This window comes from Protopterus annectens, chromosome 8.part0 (assembly GCF_019279795.1).
Source record: "Protopterus annectens isolate FY-2018-M chromosome 8.part0, PAN1.0, whole genome shotgun sequence".
Classification (NCBI taxonomy): Eukaryota; Metazoa; Chordata; order Ceratodontiformes; family Protopteridae; genus Protopterus; species Protopterus annectens.
Window position 1 is genome coordinate 1,500,938,843 of NC_056741.1, and position 18,088 is coordinate 1,500,956,930.

At 40.6% G+C, this 18,088-nt stretch overlaps 1 protein-coding gene across 1 annotated transcript in view; it reads left to right on the forward strand.

Annotated features, from left to right (window-relative positions):
* NFRKB (nuclear factor related to kappaB binding protein) overlaps nt 1-18,088 on the forward strand; it is a gene marked incomplete in the record, with an annotated part of 1,477,031 nt that overhangs the window by 1,093,996 nt on the left and 364,947 nt on the right. The window contains 1 exon segment of the mRNA XM_044081086.1: nt 14,696-14,987. Coding sequence (XP_043937021.1) covers nt 14,696-14,987 — 292 coding nt within the window.

Here is an 18,088-nt window from a genome sequence, read left to right on the forward strand (position 1 = left end):
TTGTGCTTGCCTGCCACATTTCCCTACTTACTTGCAGAACACTGTGTAATTTCTTTTATTCTGCTTAAGCTTATTGGAGAAGACTTGCTCAGTAGATTCTCCTCTGTTACTTTTGAACTAGGATAATCTTTGATCTGATGTCAGTTTTCATTCTGTCCTCAAGTTATGTGTTTGGATCCGATCCGTCGGATTCCCCTTGGCCGTTGCAGAAGCTTGTGGCAACCAGAAAACTCTCAAGCTACTCCCTTACCCATAATGCACCAACCCCGATTACCTCAGATCTCGTCTGCCACTTGAAAGAAAGATCTGGTGCCAGCTTCTCTCGAGCAGCTAAGTCTTGTTTTTTTTCCATACCATTATATTTTTTCTTTTAATGTTTCTTCTAAATATTTAAATATCTTATTTCTTATAAATCTAGCTAGATTTCGCTATTATTAGTACCCTCTTACCCATTCCTTGTTGTACTTGTGTACTTCTCTATACTATCATTAGTATATTTCTCATTTGGCTACATTTACTGTAGTTCTTGCATACCATTGTTAGTATTCTTTCTAGTTATTCTCTATTAAAAAAAAAATATATATATATATATATATATATATATATATATATATATATGCTCATAGGTTCATACTAGGCTATCTGCCCTAGGGGATTTATAAGCCTAGCCAGAGTGTGTTTGGCTTTCGCCACCCATTTTAAATTAATTTTGCTATGCCCTTTTTCGAGGTTAGTATACTGTGCCTCTGTCTAACAATGACACAGAAGTGATACCTGGGGTAAACCTACGATCTCCCATCCACTCATCAAGATTCCTCTTGAAGAGAGTCAATGAGGGACTCTGCCTAACCTGGACTGGGATTTTATTCCAGAGTGAAGGGAGACTCTGGGTTATGAATCTTTTCCTCCAGCATGTCCTATTTATTTCAGTGCTGAGGTTCAAGTCTCTTGAGCGCGTAGCTCGATGGGATTTGGATTTTCTGAGGTGCAGCATGTCCATTAATTCCAGGTTGGACATGGCTTTATACGTCAGGCACAGATCGCCTCTGAGCAGGCGGTATGCCACTGAGTAGAGCTGGAGTTTCTTTAACCGGGCAGCATATGGCATCTGTTTGAGCCCTTTGATCCTCTTGGTGAGGTACTTTTGGGGTCTTTCCAGTTGCTGCAGGTATCTGGTAAGGTACATCCCAAAAGGGGCATTGTACTCAATTATGGGCCTGATGAGGGATGAGTAAAGAGGCACGGTGACCTCCCCTGATCTAGATGTGAATCCCTTCATGATTAGGTGGGCTATATAAAATGTTTTTCTAACCACTTTGGCCACGTGGTTGTCAAATGAGAGATTGCTATCAACTTGGGTCCCCAGGTCCCTAATTACTACTTCTGTACTTAATGGATTACCACCTATGTGGTAATTTGTGGGCACTTTGTTTTTGCCAAAGGGGATGACTATACACTTTTTGGCGGAATATATATATATATATATATATATATATATATATATATATATATATATATATATATATATATTATTTTATTTTGTAGAGTGCTGTTATTTCCCTTTTTTCCTGTTAGTATATCTGATGTTATAGCTTTTAACTGTGGCTGACAAAGATAAAAGCCCAGCTGGGTTTAAAAAATGTGCGAAGTGTCGGCACAGAATTCTGTTATCGGATGCCCACACACTTTCAGTGTACTATTTGGGTCCACTCCACTTCCAGGAAACTTGTGCCATTTATCATGATTTCAACCTGAGAGCTCTGGTTGAGCATATAAATATAAGCTCATTCTGAAGGGATTACTTACCCGTTCCTTTAGTGAGGCACTATGTGGAATTTCCACCACCAAATTCTTCAGCTTCTTCTTAACATTCCGACAAATGAAAGGAGAGACTTTTATCGAATCTGACAACTCCCTCGGGTTCTAAAAAGAAAAAAACTTAGTTAATCTGTTCTGACTTCAACCCCAGATCTTAAATTGAAAAAGAAAGACCTCTCAGATCCAACCACTCCATCGGATCCAAAACAAAACATGACTAAAGATATTTCGGACCAGAGTGTTTTGGATCTTTTATAGAAAACTTTGGATTCGACATCCGGCACTTCCTTTCTCCAGAGAACCAGGTACTCTCCATCAGTGGACCCAGTTCCCTCTAGGATCCCTTTTCCTTTTTTTTTTTTTTGGAGAGACCAAAATCCCCATCTATGGTTTCCTCTCACTCTTCCAGGAGCCTTACAGAAGAAGATATGTAGTGGTTCATGAGACAAATTCTCTTGGCGCAGAGTTTGTCAAGTGTCATGTTGGCTCCTATCCCTCTGAGTCAGGAGATTGAGTTTCCACTACCTCACCTTTGCAAGTTCCTCCTCTGACTCCCTGCTTGGTTTTCGAGTTTTCGGATCAGACTTGCCTGAGTATCCAAGAATTTCTCTATCCTTGGATCTGAAGCTTGCTCTGAGCTCTTTGGTTCCATTGGATCCAGAGGGCTGTTGGAGCCGGGACTACTCTATCAGGTCTTGGGTGTCACAGTCAACTCTGAAGTTTTTGGAGCTGTCTCTACACCTCGGGGCCTTGGGGGAGTTCTCCTCAGAACACGGAGAGACTAGAGTCCAAAGGCTTGTCCGTATGGATCTGGGGCCCTCTTCCTCTCTGGGAGGGGGGGGTCTGCCTTTGAGGTCATGGAGAGAGTATTGACAGCTTCCATGATGAAGGCAGTTCCTTCCCCTCGGGGCCTCAGTACAGACATGTTATCTCTTTGCTTAGAGTCTCAGCTGTCCTTTCCACAGGGACAACTGCTACTGAAACCCCAGGTTTCCCAGCAGGGTGTTCCCACCTTATCTGATAACCTCCCTAGAGCATCCCACTGAGAAGGTCCCTAAGAAAAGAATGTCCAAGAGGAAGCACTTAAACTCCCCCAAGGAGTCAGTCACAGAAGATGGACTTTGATGAAGGTGAAGTTCCCCTTGTTCACCAACTGAAGATGTCCGGTTTGGAGACATTCTTGAAATCCTGAAGCAGAAAGGTGGCTGGAAGCCCAGGAATCCATCATCTGAAGAGTCTGTATTCCTGGAGGCATTCAGTACCAGCCTGTCTACCTCCTGGGTGATTCTGCCCACCGATGACCTCATAGATTTGATCTCTTGGTGGGCATGGAAGGCACTGAACACCATTGAGCCAGTCCCCTGGAGGCTGTACAAAATTCTGACAGCACCAGAAGACAATTTCGGACAAAAGTGTGCCTGTTGATGCCATGGTTATGGGAGCAGCCAATAAAAAGGAACTATCTGAATAGAGTTCCATTGTCCATTCACCAAGCAAAGAGCCTCGAGCAATGGACAGATTTGAGAAGTGTGTCAGTGCTTCAACAACCTTTGTCTTAAGGTCTCTGAACTATTTGGCACATTTCACCAGGTTACAGAGAGTCCTGATTAAGGAACTATCTGATACCCTTTCAGGATCCGTGTCTGATGAGGTACAGGTATCTGTCATTTCTCAGCTGGCTACCCTCAATCAGTTTCCAATTCTTCCATGAGGTTAGTTTTGCATGCGGCCAAAGGAACCTTTAGGGCAGTTGGCTCCAGTGTTTCAATAAGGACAAATGCCTCGATGCGCTTATATGATTTTTGCGGAGCCCTTAAATTCTTCATTTCTCAATGCTCCTTTTGATGGAGCATCTTTGTTTGGCCCCAAAGTTAAGGACACTTTATCCAGGTGTGAAAAGGATGGAAAGACCCTCGCTGTTGAGGGCATACATTTTTCCATGCCTGAAAGATCCTTCTCCAGTATTCAACGAGGTACTGGAAAAATGTGGCTCAAAAGTCCCAGCATCCTTTACAGGACACACGTGGAGGAGGTTCTCCCAGGTGTAGAGGGGGGAACACGTATGGTGGACGCTGTCCTTGCAGCAGATGTGGCCTGAAAAAAAACAAGGATCCAGACTTTCCTTTTCCAATAGACCCTTCCATCACTCCTGAAAGGAGATTCAATGGTTTCCCTCTGGAGGCAGTCAGGGGTTGTTTATTCCTGCACCACAGAGTCTGGTTAGAGATAACAGATACATGGGTGCAGAGGATCATTTCCAGAGGCTATATAATACTCTTTTCCTGATTTTCCACCCAGTCAGAGGGAACAAGCAACACTTCAAATACAAAAGCTGAAAAGAGAGTCATCCAAGAGGTCCCACCAGACAAGATAGAATCTGGAACTTACTCAAGATTTTTCTTAGTGCCAAAGAAAACGGGACTGGAGACCGATCTTGGATCTCAGCAACTTGAACAAATCAGTTTGATGCACCAAGCTTCAGATGGTCATGGTTCAGTCCATTATCCCATTTCTGGGAAAGTACGATTGGATGTGCTCATTAGACCTTCAGGATGTGTACTATCACATAAAGATGAACAGGCGGTCCAGAAGGTACTTGCGCGTCCGGCTGGGAGCCAGTCATTACCAGTTTGGAGTTCTGCCCTGTGGTCTCACCACAGCCCCCAGGATGTTCACCAAATGCATGGCAGTAGTAGTAACTCACTTGAGACTACAAGGATTCTAGGTGTTCCCATATTTAGACAACTGGCTCATTACCGCCCTGGCCAGGCATCAAGTAATAGAGGCAAGAAATCAGGTTCTTCAGACATGGTGTTATCTGGGAATAACTATAAACTACGAAAAGTCTTCATTACGAACCTACTCAGAAGTTGGAGTTTATAGGAGCACTATTCATCACAAAGTTAATGATAGCTTCAATGCCTACTGTAAGAGTTCAGACCTTAAGAACACAGGTCAGGAAAATAATCTGCAAGTACCACAGTTTCTGCTTGTTTAATTCTTCAGGCTCTAGGATCAATGGCAGCGGCAATAACTCTAGTTCAGTTAGCCAGGTTTTACATGAGAATTCTTCAGTGGATGCTAGCCATGTAGTTGTCAATACTTTATCAACCAATGTCAACCCTGATACATATCTCTCAAATTTGCAAGCGAGATATCAGGTAGTGGATTCAATCAGAACAGGTTCTACAAGGCCGGCCATTCATTCCCCCTTAGTCCAAGACCATAGTGACGACCACAGACGCTTCCCATTTAAAGTAGGGGGGCCTTACCTGGGGAAGACTGTCCAAGGCACTTGGTCCCCCAAAGAAGCCAGTTTGGATAACAATATCCTAGGAATGACAGCAGTGCTATTAGCATTGCAGGCCTTTCAAGAAGCTCTCCCCTCGGGGATGATTGTAGTTCAAATGGACAACATGTCAGTAGTTTTGGTACATCAGCAAACAAGGAGGGACCAGATCTTACACTCTATGTTGAGAAACACTCGGAGTGTGGCAATGAGTGATCTCATCCAACCGCTTTCTCATCACAATGTACATTTCGGGGAAGTCCAGTGTGATAGCAGACAAGCTGAGCAGGTGCTATCTTCTACCTCACAAATGGTCTCTCAACAAGAATGTGCTGGAGATGGTTTTTCGTCAGAGAGGCCAGCCTTGCTAAGATCTTTTTGCTTCACCCCTAAACAACAAATGTAGCAGTCACTTTACCCTGATCTCAGCACAGGGGGAGTCACCGAGGATGCTCTACTTCACAACTATCCTCCTAGTATGCTTTATACCTATCCGCCAATCGTACCAATTTCCAAATTCCTGCAGAAAGCTGCCATGTTGAAGAGGAAGGTTATTCTTATTGCACCTTTTTCGCCTCAACAGGTTTCCCTTCCTTTGGCCTTACTTATTCCACCTACTGTGGACTCTGGAAATGATTTCAGGCTTACTGTCTCATCCAATATGCATGATTCATCCAGACAAATCAAACCTCAGGCTGACTACCAGGTTTCTCCAATTCCATTAGTAGCCAGACAACCTATGCTGTTATCTCCAGTCCTTCAGATACTCTTATCTTCCCATAAACCATCTACACGTAAACTCTACTCCAGTAAATGGAGAAAATTTGATTACTGGGCCCACCAAAATAGTATCTACCCCTTTTCAGCTCCCTGCATAGTATCCTTGAATTTTTTAATGAAGGCGCTAGATCCTCCACAGTGAAAGTCCAGCTAGCAGCGATCTTAGATTTTCACATAAGATTTGATGGTGTTTCTGTTGTCTCCTGTAGACTATGCAAAACCTTCTTGCGAGGTACTCTTCTTACATCTTTGTTTAGGGACCCTACTTCCCCATGGGATCTTAACCTGGTCATGCAGCAACTTACTCAACCCCTCTTTGAACCTGCAGCTGAATGTGATCTCAAGTGCCTTTCTTAGAAAACAATTTTACTAGTAGCTATTACTTTTGCCAGAAGAATTTTGAAGATTCCAGTATTGTCTTTGAAGCCGCCTTACTTGATCTGTCACAAAAACAGGGTCACTTTACAAACTAACACTTCCTTTCTCCATAAAGTTGTTTCAGAGGCTAATATAAATCAATCTATTAATTTGCCAGTGTTCTTACCCTGATTTTCTAACAAAGGTGAATACACATTACATGTATTGAATGTTCATAGGCAACTAACATTTTTACATATACAGAGCAGAAAATATCAGTAATACTGACTAATTTTGTCTCTCTTTCTGACATGAAGGAAAGCCTGTTACTAAACTTACTCCTGCCAGATGGCTTACAAGATTGTATTTCATGTATATATACAACAAATTGGACATTACCATATCAAAACCATTACGAGCTCATTCCACTAGAGCCCTGGCTACTTCACCAGTCTTCCAGTCTAGAGCCTTCATGGATGATATTTGTGCAGCAGCAGCAGCTTGGGCAACTCCCCATACATTTGTTACTCATTACAGACTGGATATGGTCTCCGGGGCAGAGCATCATTTGGCTCAGTGGTGCTCAAGAATATCCTTCTTTGAGTCCACCTGGGGATTTAGATAGCTGAGGACTCTGTCCCATAAGCTGAGGATAGAATGAAAAGTAGACAACACCAGATAAAGAAATTATGTACTCACCATAACAGGGTCTCTATTACAACACCAAAGACACTAAACATCGAACGGCTTAAAGGCGGAAAATGCCAGACCTTGAAGTTGCTATTGTGGGGGGGGGGGCACACCCCTGCTAATTATATATACCAATTCCAAGATCTCAATACAGTGAGGAAAGGACAAATATTCTGATCTTCACTGCACTGCAAGTCTCACAAAAAGCACATAGTTGAACAGCCTTTCCAACGTTAAAGCCGTTCGATGTTCAGCCTCTTTGATTTTGTAATAGGAACCCCCATAACGTTCCATCTGTGTTGTCCATTTTCATTCTTCCAGAACTCCCCTCCCACCCAACCCCCTGCCCTAAAAACTCCTGGAAGAGTGAGTGTTTTTAAGTATGCCATTTTCTTAGTACATGCTCCAGATATAGTCTGTTTTCTGTAACTGCAAAATTTTTACTCTGCTGTTATTGGCAAACAAGATCTGAGGTAATTGGGGTTGGTGAAACTGTGGGTAAGGGACTGGCTTGAAAGATTTTGGTTGCCACAAGCTTTTGCAACAGCCGAGTGGGATCCAAGGGATTGGATCTGAACCCATAAGTTGAGGAAGAATAAGAATGGACAACACAGATGGAACATTATGGTGAGTACATAACTTTTTTTTTTAATTTAAAGTGCATACCATTTATTGGTAATGTAAACCCTTTGTTCCTATTTTATACTTTATTTTCCCTGTAGTTCCACAGCAGTAGTTTTTAAATCTCTTGCTGCCGTTTGTTTCTTGGGGGAATGGTTCAAAATGCAGCTATTGAGGAAGCTGTGGAATTTATTAAAACTGTGTTTGATGTTTAAGGACATTTATACTTTGATCCCAGTTAGTATTTATAAAGACAGCCATTGAATTTGGAATGGTCACTGGTTGGTGCAGAGCTTACATGTAGAGAGGTACTGAGCATGAAGTTAGACTCTGTTTTGCTGGAAATACCACTGTGTCATGGACTGCTTTGGAAAGAGATGGATGGTAGGGCAGAGCAGGATGATTTGTTAAGAGCATCTAGAATGTTTTGTTTTCCCCATTGCTGCATTTTCCACAAATGTTCCAAACAATATTAATGAAATCAAAGAGAAGATTGGGCATATTTATTATAGGAAGTGTAATTTTCCAAGTCAGTAACAGTATTGCATGGTCACTATCGTTTTGATTATTTAAGTCAGTGTGATATTTTAATGCTATTTTCTGAGTCATGGAGGAAATGTGATAACCATTTGTGTTGTCTCGTTTTTTATGGTTTGTGTTGGGCAGCTTTGTGCTAAGATTTATGTATGTAGAAGGACAGGATCACTAAGGAATCCCGAAATTCCACAGTCCCGAAATTCTGAATCCCGAGGACCAGATTCTCGAGATTGCGGAATCTCGAATGTAGTGAATGGAGGTTGCTGTACAGTGAGGAACGGGAACTTTGCCATTCACTCCACTGTAGTGCGATCTCAGAGTTGGTATATTTAAGTTGCACGGGGTGTGGGGGGTGCAAGGGGGCTTGCCCCCCTGCATACACATTAGAATAGTTTGTTGTATGTTTTACTTTTTTTTTTTTTTTTTTTTTTTAAGTTTCAAGATTCCGGTCCTCAGGATTCAGAGTCTCAGGATTGTGGAATTTCAGTATTCCGTAGTGATCCCTGATGGACACATCCCCACAAGTCTACCTGGTTCTGAAGACTGTGAAAGGCACATTAGCCTGGAATCTGTTTTCTTAAACCAGATTTGAGTGATAGTGCAAAATTTCTACACACTCCAGAGTCAGGACAATGTGAAGTCTACACACCTTTTGATTTAGGTTTTGGGCATTAAGTTGAAGCTATCCTCTCTTCATTAGGAAGGGGCATCAGTTTTACTCCATGGAGAAAAAAAAAGAAAGCACGTGGGAAGCAGATTTCCTATATAGACTTTATACTTCCAAGGTAAGTGGTAAAGGGGTACACACTGATGTGCTCTGACAGGTACCGGCTATCAAGTCAAATGTAAAAGCCATGTACTTTTTCTGTAAGTCAGAATACATCCTTTGAAGAGGACAGGATCTTAGTCCATGAGCATTTTCTAAGTTAGGGCTATGGGGAGTGTTGCCATGTCACTCTACATCCCATACAAAGTGGAACATCCAAAATCATTCACCCCGTGGTAGGCATATACATGATATTTCGTTGATGCCAAGAGGCAACAAGTCTTGTATAGTCATCTGTTAAGTACATTCAATGATGTACCTTTTCTTTATCCTTATTTTCTCCTCTTACTCTTTCTGTATCTGACCCATGCTGTTTTGAATGTCTCTACTGATTTCTTGTCCTTCACCTCTTTGGGTAATCCATTCTGCGAGTCCACAACTTTTTTATGAAGTACTTTTGGAAATCTAGGAAGGAAGTATTCCCTTTAGTCTGCAGCCTCTGCCACCTCCTTTCTACACATGTGTGACATGATCTTGTGCACCCATATCACAGCCACTATTTTTCTTTAATGTACTGAAAAGAGCTTCAGCTGCTGTCTTATTTAATTGTATTCTGTCCCATCTTTCTGATGTCTAATGGCTTTCCTCTGGACTCCTTCCAGCAACATGAACTACACGTAGTATCAACATTGTGGCATGAACAAGGCTTTCTAGAGGGGGAGTCTGTCCCTGTAATGATGAATCCCAGCATTCTGTTTGCTGATGCTACTGACTTCTCACTCTTGCACCCTGAAATCCTTTGCTTGGTCTGTTGCCATCAGTTGTATTTCTTCTAGCCAGTACTTCTCACCAGAGCTGTAATTGAGGAGAGTATTTTGCATTTTTTTGTGTTGGATTTCATGCGCCACCTTCTGGGTGCTTGGTTAAGTGTTCAGATCTTTCCTTATACTCTCTTCTGCCATTCCCCCACTGCTGTACCTACCTTTGGCATCAGCGTAGAGATTGAACCTTTTTGGTAGTCCCTTGGCTATCACTGAAACAAGACGCACTGGTTTGTGATTCAGGACTTACCCATGTGGTACTTCATTTTTCACTTCACCATGATTCTTTGTGTCTTATCCTTTAGCTATGTAGCAGTATTTTTTGTCAGTATTAATCCCTCCAACACACACACACACACACACACACACACACACACACACACACACACACACACACTTTTCTCAAAGTCTCCTGTATTGTAGAAGACACAGACCTTATGAAGTTCATGTAGCAGTGTCTAATGACTCCTGTTAAGTTCACCTTTGTGTAGTCTTAGAATTTTATCAAGTTTAATCCTTGTCATGAACTAAAATTGTCCTTAGTATCCTGTAGTGTTTGTTTGCTGGAAGCAGCCATTATTTCGATTATAGGGAAACCAATGACTCTTGTTTTCCTTATCTATCTTTGCCAGTAGCAATGTCATTGCCAATTTGAGAAGGCTGATGTGTTATGGTCCTGTGACTGGTTTTCTGTACTGTCTGTGGCAACTTAGGTGACTTTACATGTGTAAAGGTTTATTTGTAGGGCTGTCTACTTGAAGCTCTGTATTATTTTACTCAAGAGATATGTTGTGGGTTTGAAAACGTCAGTGTCAGATCTTAGGAAATGTTACTTGCTTATGCCTTAAAAAGCTGAGTTTGAACATGCTGACATATGATCATACTGCATATGATCTCTTTGTGAATAATAAGTAATGTAGTGCATGCAGTTTGAGTTGTCAAAACTCCATTATTAGGAAGGTCATAGAAAGAAAAGTGTTGAATTGCTTGGATTCCTTTGGCCTGAATACTAACTAGGTACTGGAAAATGGGGCTTTCTGTACGGCGTGACTGTCAGGTCACCTTTTGTGATATTATTGGGTAGCCACTGTTACAAGAGTTTGAGGTTCCCAAAAATGTGTAGACATCCTACAAATCTATTCAACTGTATTGATGCCAGCACAAATATGCTCAACTTGATTTCTGCTATAGGCATGCGAGTCATTATTTGGAAGGTGTGTTTGCAGTATCCCACAGTGGGCTTCTAACAAAGGTAAACAAACAGTCTCAGCCTGACTAAATATTAATGTTAAAAAAGTTACAGTAATGGTGAATATCCAAACTGTTAAACTACAATGAGTTACTAATCAGAATGAGTTGTTTTATGACTTGCCTTTCTGTACCAGTATCTCAGGAGCATTTTATTTGCTGCCTGCCTGATACATTGGGTCTATATGCAACTGATACTAGCTCAGATGAGTATGAATGATTCCTGTACATGTTTATGAGTTCATGTGCATACAGACCTACTAGTTAGGATTTGGTTTACCCCCACCCCCACCCACTGAAGCAGTACAAGCACTTCTGAATTACTAACACTGGAGTCAGCAGGCAAGTTCTTTGTTTTACCCAGTGGCAGTTTCTGTTTCTCTCGCTCTCTGTTTTTAAATTCTGTTAAAGTTGCTACTTTATTTTTTGTAAACATTATTTTTTTTTATGTAGGATCATTATTTTCATATAGGCCCAGCACCTTAAGTGAAGAGAATGCTGTACCCTGTCTCTGCTCCATTGTAAAGCATGGGAAGTGCTTCACTAGTAACTCCTCGTGCCTTGTTACCCTTTCTTGTAGTAGCTGGTTGCAAGGAACTTTCAGCCTTCTCTAAGCTCCAGTCTGCTTGACGCCCTTAATATTCTTTCACCTCTAAGTAGAATGCCATAGCTTAAACCTTAAGCCTTTTTCTCTACAAAGTCTCATAGTTGGAATAAACATATTTCTTCTTTTTTTTCATGGTAACAGAAAACTGGGTGTCTACAAAATGAGCTCTCTCCCTCTTTTAGAAGTTTACTCATTTGCCATAGATTGGCCAAGATTGTCTTTTAGTCAGTGAATTTTAAAATTAGATAAGTTATTTAGTTAGAATGAGTCTGGTTTGACTGTGTTCATTAGCTGTGTTTTTCCCACGATGTAGACTTGGTGAGTTCTGTGTAGCAAAATTTCTTGATAAAGAAGGCTGCCCACTCCATCTGGGGATGATCTTTCATAAAAATTTGAATAGTTCCTCCATTCTGATTTCAATAAGGATGACTGAAAAGTGTAAGTTGTCTTTTATTGGGCCTGTCTTCCCTCTGGTGATAATAGTAGAAATTCTGGCAGTACAGTAGATTTGACAGCTGAACACTTCTGCCATAAGGTTGTATACCTTTGTCAGTGACAGTTAAAATATATATTTATCTATCTATCTATGTATATCTATCTATATCTATATATATATATATATATATATATATATATGTGTGTGTGTGTGTGTGCGTGCGTGTATTTATATAAAAGTTCTTGGTAATTGATCCAGCACCTGAACTGCTAACATAAAACATTTGAACAGTTGTCATTTTTGAAGAATGACCAGTATTTTTGCACATATTTTTGCCATGTATCATGTAAAATATTTGATTTTCTGGTAAATCACCAAGGATTACAGTCATCAATAACATTAGACATTAGAGCTTCATACTTATTGTTCAGAAAAATGCTTGTTGATTTAAGACCTGTTGTTCTACTAATTTTTAATTAACATATCTTATGTTTTTCCTGTCCCTCATAATCATACTTTTTGCTGTTCAGAAAATGCACTGTGACGCCCGTGCCCTGGCCCAGGAATCAAGGAACCTCAATACTCACCGCTAACACCAGAGAGGATGCCTCCTATATGAGGAGAAAGGATAACAAGTACACACAGTAAAGTGCAATTTCCCTTAAGAGCACACAGAGATCACAGTCAGTCTGGGGTTGGTCGCTCCCTTGCTCTCCAGGTCCCCAATAAGACTCCCCACTGGCACAGCTATAGGGTCCAGATCTCAGCCAGCTGGGCAAGCTAAAATCTCCAGCACTCCCTCTGTCCAACCAGTGCTTCGTGTCCCTACACACACACACACACACACACACACACACACACACACACACACACACACACACACACACACACACACACACACACTTTGAGAGAAGTTTATACAACCACACAGACACTCCTGGGGAAGGCTTGCTCAGGTTCTCCAGGTGTGCCTCTTTTACCCAGACTATACGGTAGTACCACTTGCCACCACCAAGCTAATACTGATCAGCTACTCAAAGGCCCTTAAAAGGGTGTCCAATTATTACTGTGCAATATTATTGTCCATTTGGTAGATGTGACTAAACAGTCAAGGCTTATTAGAGTGACCTGGTACAGTAATCACTATAAATATGCAATGTACTCTAGAGCTTAAATTATCTCTACACGAACCAGCCACAGTTAAAAGGTGTTAAAATACGTAATAATAAATAATTAAAACCACAAGACAATACTTTCTACTACACAGTCAGTGCTAGTCAAAAGTGCTCAGAGATCACACAGAAATACTTAAAATAAATCAGTAGTACAGTTCTGACATCACAGAAAAACACTTAGTCTAATCTTTATAGTTCCTAACTAATCTAAAAGAAAACACAAGTCTAAGATAACTTACATAAGACAACAGGCAGAGTGTTGTAAGTTGGATGATCTAGACAAAAATACTCAATGCCTTCTGATTCTCTCTGTTTAAATTGCTATTGCAGTTCTGATAAACATTACATCATCTTTTTACACTTTCCTGGTGTTCCCAGGCTACACATTAACTACATTTGAAAGTCACAGTGGTGCAGCGGTAGTGTTGTTGCCTCACAGCAAGAGGTTCTCCTGTTTTTTTTTCTTGGCTAGAGTGCCTTCTGTGTGGAGTCTGCATGTCCTCCCTGTGGTCGAGTGGCGTTCGAAAGACATGCGTGAATGGGCGTGCTTTCACTGAAGGCTGGGTGTCGGGCTGGCAACTCAGAATCATAAAAATCTACTGCCAATCATGAGCGGCTCGGAGTTCCGCTGTAGCGACCCCTAACCGGGAAAAGCTGAAAAGACAAACAACATTCTTAACATCTCCCTTTTGTTATCTTGCAGCTGTTCAGGAGCAGAGCAATAAAAACACATTTGCATGTTTAACTTAAAACAATAGAAATAATTTCTTCATCTAGACTTTTCGGCACCACTGTCCACATCAAAGGGTCATCACATGCTTTACTTTGGTCAATAGAGTGCACTGTTGTCACATTTATTTCCAGTTCCACATGTAACAGTATTTCTTTACATTTAAGACAACAAGCCTGTAGTTTACATTCATATTTACAAATGATGGAATTATCTATAAAATTCTATCTGGCTAGGCTGGAAGCCTTCACCCTTCTTTACCAGTCTTCACATGCACATTGATACAAAACCATTTTTTCTGTTTAACTTAATGATCCTGATTGTGATGCATGACAGTTTTGCCCTGTCTCTGGTGCAAATCACTGAATGTTCCAGCCAATGATGAAAATTAAGAGTTTCACTCTTTGACTGATGTAAAAAGGGTTGTAGACTGAATTGCTAGACTATTGTATTGTATTGAACCAATGCTTGGATTAACTCATATGAGTTTAGTAAGTGTGGGTATAATGGAATGATTAAAAGAATGGAAGAATTTTTAGTGATAGCTTATTTTTGTCGGTGTGCAGGATTTGCTGCATTATTACAACGGAGTGCTGAGGGGGTTGTGTTGACTTTGTACCTTCATTCTACAGGTTTTCATTCCTTTCAGAGTTAGGAAGAGTCTTGACTAAAATTATTCATGTAGGCTAGACAACTTCTGTTTTCTAAGGGTATTGTCACTGTGGTTGCATATTGTCAAGTCTGTGTTAGACAGTTCTTCTCTGGATCTTTGTTTTACTGAAAATTGTTTTATTATATTTTGATTATATTTTGTAACCAGCGTTTTGCTAGTATCTTCTCCAAGCATGCCGCAACTGGGAGCTTTGCTCTCTACCACTCAGACAGCACAACAGCAGCAGCAGCAACAGCAGCAGACGACAACAACTCCGCCTGCAGCGCGTGTCATTACACAGACAACACCCCCTACATTGCCTCAGGTACGGGTTGTAGCTGCACAGCCAAATCTGTCAGCCATTACACAGCAGACCACAGTGGCACCCCAGCAGCTGCAGAAGTCTACTCCACAAATCCGTGTCTCGACTTCTAGTACACCAACCAAAGTACTGCCACAGGTAAGGCTGCATTTTTTTCTTGCATTTCTACTAAAATGAGAACCCACTGGTTAAGTACATATGAGCATTCCATTTCAGTGTTAGCATTGTTTGTAAGACCATGTATTTCCTTGAATTTGTACTCTAAAGAGAATCTGTTAATTAAGTGCATGCGAGTAACCCATTTCATTGGTAGAATTATTCAAAACTTTGAGTCTTTTCTTACATTTCTGCGTGAAGGCAAACATCATAAATAATTCAGTGCATATGAGCAAATTGTTTTACTAGTGGAATTATTTGCAAGGCCAAGTCTTTTTTTTTTTTGTGGGGTGTGAGTAATTGTGTTTATAAGTTTGCCAGTGAGGAAGTAGCTAACCACTTAGCAAGCTTAAATATGTGGTAGATATCTCCTGGGATTGGATTTCAAAAATACAAAATAAGGCAAAATTGCTAATAGTAGTAGCACTGCAGCTTCATCAGTTTTATCTTCAAACTGAGCTGCAGTGTACAGAAACAGGACTTGGAATGAGGATAAAGATGCCAGTTATTTAAAGACGTATTATACAGATAATTACAGTCCCCTTTTGTTAGAAGGAAAGGATTTTCCTTTTGTGATAAGTTGATAAGCATGTAAATATATTGTATACACTTCAATATATATAATGCACTGTAAATGTCATGTTCTTTCATGAGCAGTTTGATTTTTTTTTCATGATGGCATTTTTTCAGCATATCTTCATCGTTACTATAGATATTTGTAATGACTAATTAATATGCAACATTTCCACTTAAAATTTTATTCTCACATTTCAAGTCTTTCAAAAGTTTAAATTCATGAACTGTTTTAAGGGTACGTAAGTATTATCGCTACCACATTTTAGCGGTCGCAAAATTGTCATACCTCAACTGTTATGAGTGCAGGAAACACTGAAAGGTGCTAGACAAAGTCCTTGTTGCTGGGGGAAAAGTTTGCATTACTTTCAGGAAGAGAGAAATTGTAAGAAATCCTCTTCCTGATTTGCGTGCATTACAGATGCATGCTTTCATTATCATGGCTGCAATGCTGACAAATGGAAAGTGTAAGTAGCGGTTTGAGGCCCCAATTTCTACAAAAGGTCTAACAGCAGCTTTGAAAATTGTGTCCCTATCTTGTGTGGGTTACAGTTCACAGACGGGATGTATTATTAAGAACACGCACAGCAGAAGAGATGAACGGGCTTAGGATGAGCTACAGTTGTTTCCTGCATTTCGCATGTAACGGTTTATGTTTTTTTTATTTTTTAACATGTCTGTGTCCCCAGTCCCTTGCACGCACCTAGGCACATGTTAACCTCTGCAGTGTCCCATTTCTGCCTCATATTTTTAAAGTAGCCCTCGCAAACTCAACGGTATCTGACTCACCCTACACCCTTACTGTCAGTAAATAATGGCGTGCGTTTCTTTTCAGACCTCATCGGCCTGAAACACAGAACAGACTTCCACAAGGAAAGTGTGTGTTGTTTTTAATTTCCAAATGCATGCTCCTTCTCCAGCTGTGTATGATTTCTGATAGGTTGCATTAAGTTCCTGCCATCTGAGTAGTGCTCATCTTTGCTGGATTGAGGCAGTGAATGTGACAGGGAACACGCAGCAAGAATGATGGCAGCTTTGGCAGCTGCTTGCAAGAACAGGGAAGGGGCATCAGTGCTACATCGTAAAGGAATGCAGTGTGAAGCTGCTGACAGAAAGTAGCTGCCTCTGATTACAGCTTACTGTGTTCCTCAGACTTAAACGGTATAATCCGACAGCTGAAAAAACTTTGCACATCAGTTATCAGTGTTACATGCACTGCTGTCAGTTGCAGTGTCCGCATTTCGCGGCCGCTAAAATGTGGTTGCGATAATACGTAAGTACCGTTTTAAGATGTATGTGCCTGACTAAACAAACTTCCAGACTTAGAAACATTTCATTATTTAGTGGTGTTTACTGCTGATGTTGATGTGCTAGTAAAGTTTTACTGACACTTAAAGAAGTCTCACTTTGGAGAAGGGTTTGGTGTTCTGTTTCAATACTTCATGTACTTCAGCAGATGAAAAGACATTCTGAATACTGTCACTGTATTTGGGACAGGCATTTTCAGACTTCGTTATTTATAAATAGATAGCTCATCTTCTCTGTAATTTTCCATCACCAGTTTGAAGAAAATCCTGGCTATTGACATGGCTTTGGAGCAGTACCCTTTTTTTTTTTTTCCTGGAAAGCTGTTGAATTTTCACCTTCAGTAAAGAAAACTTTTGGAATGTTGATTGTTGCAGAATTTCTATTTTGAATAATTTAGTTTCTCTTAAATCCAAATCTGGGTTGTCAGAGCTTTGCAAGGATGTAGACATAGGAATCCTTTCTTCTAATTTGTAATGCATAGATAACTAAGTAGACTGTAGAACTGTGCCTATTTCTGATTTCTAATAATGCTAAGTTAGAATTGATGTAACAGTCAGTCTGCTATTTGGAGTTTCAGCCTCATCATCAGGAGACCTAAGGCTGTCAAGACTTAATCTGGCATCTAGAACTTCCCCAGACTGCAAGGCCTTTTCCCCCTTGCTCTTAATGCTGTGTGAACTAGGACCACCTCACCATATCTCTATTGTTGTACACAGGAGATTGTCAGCTGTTCTCAAATGGCTGAGGCCAGAGTGCATTTTGCTTAAAGATGTAATTATTTTGCTGATTTTCCTGTCACCGACTATGTTCTCATCTGTTATCCCTGCAGTATTGTTTCTTGTTTTTTTTTTCTTATTTGTCTACTAGAGTTTAGCAGGCTTCCCCTCCCCCTCAGGGACCCTTTACAGTTTCCCTTAGTTCATCTTTGCTTTTATTTTTCAAGTTTACATTGTGCAAATATGAGAGGTTTTGCATTTGGGTACATGAACCGTTAGCTTTTGTCTATATTTTATTGTTATACTCTGCCTTTTTACATCACCTTCTTTGCAAAAATGGGCAAAAAGGAGTCAAATTCATTTGAAGCAGATAGTTGTAGGAGGGGGGATTCTAAGATGGTAGCTTATTGGGCAACTCTTTAATTATAGCTTTACCTGTGTGAAAACTGAGATTTTAGCAAAAAAGCCATTTAAAATTTCTTGTTT